The following is a 5,360-nucleotide window of genomic DNA, read 5'->3' on the forward strand; positions in this document are numbered from 1 at the left end:
TGTGTTAAAGTTTTTGGAATCCTTCTCGGACTTGATCACTACTTCACACGAAAGAAAGAAAGGGAGAGAAATAATGAGAAAATATAGCCCTTAATCTAATATAGTATTTTAAATTAGTAATTCATATGTATGTATACAGTTAATAGAATATCGTCAAGGTTCAAGCATGGGTGATGGTTGTTTCGTTTGAACTCAATTAAGCTTACTTGATGTTAGTGCAGCAATGATATAGCTTAACTTATGCCAACTACACACACAAAAATAAATAAATAAAGATTTCAACACATGTTGAGGTTTATGTCTGTAACAGTGTACAATTACGGTAAAAATTTGCAAGAAATTTTAGTTACAATTTTATTTCACTTGATGGCTAAATTATGAGAACAATTGGAGTTTATAGTTGCATTTAGCAGTTAAAATATGCTATTGATGTCTTTGATTCTATGCTAAAATTAGATGTTCGGATGATTTATCATGTTGAATTCTTAGACTAATGCAGATCTCTAGTTCTATTTTGTGTGAATAGGATGTATATATCTAACTGAAATGTTAGATTACTAAATTAACATACTTCATTTAATATAAATACTACTTTGTGTATAAAAAACAAAGAAGAATTATGAATTGAGATGTTTTATAAGTTTGAAAGCTTCTTTTTGGTACGTAAGTTGGAATGCTTTACAATAATAAAAAATTTAAGCAATTTGGGTGAGGTCATAGTTTCTGATCACATTTCCACCATTGCACCAAAATAAATGCAATTATCCTCACTTACCTACAAAGGCACTCATCTTTCTTTTTTTCTGCATTATTATTAAATTTAATTTAATTTTCACTAGATTATCTCTTAAGCCTGACAAACGCCAAAAGAAAAAAGCTAGCAAACAGTTATTATACTTATTCGTGTGCTAAAAACGTTGTAATACTCAGATTTTGAAAACACCAACCAGATAATTAGATTCGGATGATATAAAACCCTTCATAATTTTAAGTTATTCAATGGTCCAAAGTTTTCATAACAAACTAAACAAAATAATACTTTATTTCCCATGTGAACCACTTTGGCATTAAAATTACAAATAATGTAAAGAACTGGTTCTTAAATGACACTACTACAGAGAAATAACACCACAACTACTCACATAAATCTACCGTTCATGGAGTCACCCAAAGCAATTTTTATAGTACTTCTTCTAAGCCATAATTCATACATAACCATGTAAAATGCATCAAAGTCAAGGGGTGGTGAATGCCATTGGAAGTGTTGCCTCACCTTCAAAACATTGCTTTGTAACATCAAATATTCATTAGAACTGATGATACCTTTCAGGATCTTTTTCAATAAAGGTATATCTAAGCTATTGACAACAACCGAAAAGCTCTTCCAGTTCAACACATCAGCAAATGGAAGGTCATAGTAATTGGCAATGATCACTGGAACACAACCATAGTATAAAGAATCTCCTACACGAGCTGTGTTCACTTCAAAGCCTTTAACATGAAGGCAAAACTTGCTTCCTAGCAGCTCGTCTGCGTATGGTGTTTTGAGCCGTCCATGGTGAACAAAGATTTCTGAGTCATTTTTCCATGTCTCAAGAAGCTTTACACGTATTGGCGAATTAACTGCTCCAGCAAAGAATGCTAACTTTTTCCTGTGCAGCAAAATGAGTTTGACTTGATATCATTATAAACATTATTGTAATGCTTCTTCATCTAGACATCTAATCTATTTTGGCTTTTAGAAATCAGCTTTAACAAATAATATTTTCTTTTCCCTTATCCTCTCCATGCAATTGCGCCAACAAGAAAAGATTCCTTTAATTGAAAAACATAATGGAATGTTTGAGAAATCATCTTCTTATTGCCTTCAATTACATTTACTGATACAACAATAACAAATCAACAATCAAAGTCTTCAGCCGCTAGGTAGGGTGGGTTACAACCTACAGGAATCAAACAATGCCATTGCATTCTGTCCAAAAATTTAACTGATTTTAGATTAAACAAAAACACAAGGATCTATTTTTCTAGGTTCCACTTTAAGAGTACAATCTTCAGCATAACTAATTTTGTTGGCATATCATATATGCTTGTAGGTCATTCACTATACATAGCCAATTTATAATTTTAATTTTACTAGTCACTTTAATAGTTATAGTTAACACAACATTTACAAAAACAGATCTAGTTAATTTGACTATGTACTAATATAGTCCACACTCCATAACTTATTTAGTTGACAAAGTAAATGATGTGATAGGATTAGAACTTGCATTCTAGAGCATGCACAACTCAGAATAATGCTAACTAGCTCAAGGAAGAAATGTTACCTCTTTGACGAAACAAGGTTAGGGGTAGCTCCTTTTCTTGGCCAAATTTGTGGAAGGCATGTATCCTTATGAGCAATATACCCAGTTAGGAAATAACTAGATGAGCATACAACCTGAATGGCATTGAATCTCACATCAGGCGCTTTGTCCATGGCAGACCTTCCAATTGAATGACAAGCAACATAAAAGTGATCAGCACCACCTGTGCGGTTCCAATATGGATACTTGTGACTGATATTCTGCATGTAGTCTCTAATGAAGTCTTGTATACCTCCTACACCAACTCTTCGGTCATGCCGCAATCTTGCTATGGAAAAAGGCAGAAAGAAAAGATCTGCTTCTGTTGGGTCTTTTGTAATGAAATGGCTCTTCATGAGTACATTTTTAAAGTAACTTTCACTGGCATAATTGCCACCAGGTTCAGACTCCACGGGCAAAAGCACGTTTGCAAAAGGATCATCTTCCCTGTGAGGATAAACATATATCTTTAAGCTCCTATTCATTTCTTTATAGTCTTCCAGAAAGATATCTCTATCATGGAACACGCCGCTCTTATTCTCAATTTCTCCTGAACCATAAAGAAAAATAGCATTCCCCGGACACAGGGGTTAAGAAAAAAAAGTTTACACACATTGATTGTATCTTCATCAGCCTAGCTACTGAACCCACTAACCCAAAGTATGTTTTACCATGAAGCATCTGAAGTTAATCAATGTGGTAGCCCCTTGAAAATTAAAATTTAAAAATGAGGCTAATCATTTTGCTTAAAGCACATAATATAGTTAAGATTAATAGAATAATATCATCATTAATTGCAAAAATAATGGAAATGTCACGATATGCTACTATATTAAAACCAAACCATAGTGCTGCAAAACAGAATGCAGAAAGTCAGAAATATTCTTTTATTGTGTAAAATCCAAAACAGAACATGCGAGAGCAGAAGCTGATACCATCTCGCAAGTTTTATTTGAGTCTAGAAGAGATATATTTTACAATCATTCTTCACAGTGTTTCATTAACGTGAGCCATTTTCTATACAAAGAAGGTCTGGTACTTAACATGTTTGATACATATAGTATTCATTTTTCTGAAATTCCGGATTATTTTATCTTTAATAAACTGATAACATAATTTTGAAACTTTCTATATTAGAATCGCACATGTTCATATTCCCTCTTATAGACCGCTCATAAAATCCTCACAGGTTTGATGATCTTACATTAACATACTCAAATTGTCCCCATACAACGGTTGCACCAATAAAAATGAATGAATGAGTGAGTCTAATTATTTGACAATGTGACAGCCACATTAAAAACACTACCCAGAAGCATACTAACAGAAAAGAGAAACAAAAATTGAAACTTTAGCGTACCCTTTAAGCTGAATTGTGATGGCAGTGGAAGAGTGCGTTGACTTTGTGGTATTGGGCTCTGACCCAGATGGAAAGTGTGAGACTGTGTGGACTGAGAAGCAGAGTTGTGGAAGAGGGGAGTGGAAGAAGGGGGGAAAGTGGAAAAGGAAGAGAGTGAAATGAATTGGTGGTGGTGATGAGTGAAGAGATTGGAAGTAGAGTAAATGTAAAAGAGAATGAAGAGAGAGGTGAAAAGAGCTAAAGTTGTGGGGATGAAGAAGAAGAAACTCCTGAAAGAGCCTGAAACACCACGCTCAGAGCAGTAGTAGACCAAGGAAGGACGTGCCATGCCACCAAGAGAGAGAGAGAGAGAGAGAGAGAGAGAGAGAGAGAGAGAGAGAGAAGAGCAATGGAACACAGACGTTGAATATCAGTAACTAATAAAAGAAGAAGAAATCCAACACCCTGTTACATTTTAACACCTAATTTTGTTTATGATTCTTTTATTATAAGTTTAAAGGCATATAATAAAAAATTCATAAATAATAATTTTTTATTCAAAAATTGTTAGATATATTTTAATATGTGAGTCTACATATTCTATTAACTATGTATTGTATGTTATTTATGAAATTTTATGTTTATTTAAGTAATTTTATAAAGATAAATTTATTAAAATTTATAATATTTCACTTGATATGAAATTAATTATGTGTAAATATTATGTTTTATTTTTAATAAGTTCAGATTAAAAATAAGAAAGATTTAGAAGTCTTAATTTTATATTATTTACCTTATTTCTTTATTATTTTACCTAATTTCACACATAAAATTTTTTAAATAATTAAATCCAAACCTGACACGCCGTGACATCCACGAAAAAATTTTGGGCCGTCAACCTAACTTAGGAAAACATTACACAGATAAGTCTGTGGGTTATAAAGAAATTTAGATACGTAATTTTTCGAGGATGACGAGAAAAATTTATTGGAGAATGAAAAGAAATTCAATGGCCCAAAAATCGATGAAGTCACTTAAAAAAGTATTAGAGAATGACAAGAAAAAAAAAACCACACATATTTGTACGTTAATTATAAAGAAATTTAGACACTTGTGGTAATTTTTTAAAAATTAATTTCAACATCAAATGTTTGGAAGAGACAATTTTTTTTCAGAGTCAAATTAGGAATTAACTATTATAACAAAACATTTTTAAAGTATATTTAAGGGGGGAAAAATAGTCTCATGCTTAATAATACATCTGAATACACGATAATAGTTTAGCATGTGTTACACAGTAAAATAATATTATTCTTATAAGAAGCGATATTACTTGCAAGCTAACATATGTCATATTTTAGTAATTGATTCCTAATTTGGCAAGAAAACCTCTAAGGGGAATTTTGCTTTTAAAATAATGATCCTTTCGTAACAACGGGGGTGGCCATAAATCAACAATATTCAAATTTGTAATATTCCATTCACATTTCAAGTCATTGTGTGGTGAGTGGTTTGAGTGGGTAAACAAATTGTAGAAATTAAAAAAAAAAGTTAATAGTAATTTCACATAGTCAAATTTGAGTGCTTGATTTTAAATCCATTAATAACTAAACTAAACATGATCAATTGATACATATAAATATACTTTAACGTGGGAGTGATATGGATTCAAA

The 5,360-nt window shown here is 32.0% G+C and overlaps 1 protein-coding gene across 1 annotated transcript; it reads right to left on the bottom strand.

The window, feature by feature from the left end:
• Nucleotides 1-1,138: 1,138 nt before the first annotated feature.
• LOC113862238 (probable glycosyltransferase At5g03795) lies at nt 1,139-4,036 on the bottom strand. Its single transcript, XM_027495337.1, has 3 exons — nt 3,670-4,036; nt 2,331-2,898; nt 1,139-1,652 (listed from the first exon to the last, which is right to left on the bottom strand). The coding sequence occupies exons 1-3, from the start codon at nt 4,034-4,036 to the stop codon at nt 1,139-1,141; spliced, it is 1,449 nt and encodes a 482-aa protein (XP_027351138.1).
• Nucleotides 4,037-5,360: the final 1,324 nt, after the last annotated feature.

The sequence above is a fragment of the Abrus precatorius genome, unplaced genomic scaffold (genome assembly GCF_003935025.1).
Source record: "Abrus precatorius isolate BTA unplaced genomic scaffold, Abrus_2018 Scaffold3, whole genome shotgun sequence".
In the NCBI taxonomy this organism is placed as follows: domain Eukaryota; kingdom Viridiplantae; phylum Streptophyta; class Magnoliopsida; order Fabales; family Fabaceae; genus Abrus; species Abrus precatorius.

Coding starts and splice junctions, on each gene's coding strand:
- LOC113862238 (XM_027495337.1), bottom strand. CDS start 4,036: ATGGCACGTCCTTCCTTGGTCTACTACTGCTCTGAGCGTGGTGTTTCA. Junction 2,899..3,669: donor TTTGTTTCTCTTTTCTGTTA/GTATGCTTCTGG, acceptor TTTATGGTTCAG/GAGAAATTGAGAATAAGAGC. Junction 1,653..2,330: donor AACCTTGTTTCGTCAAAGAG/GTAACATTTCTT, acceptor TTTGCTGCACAG/GAAAAAGTTAGCATTCTTTG.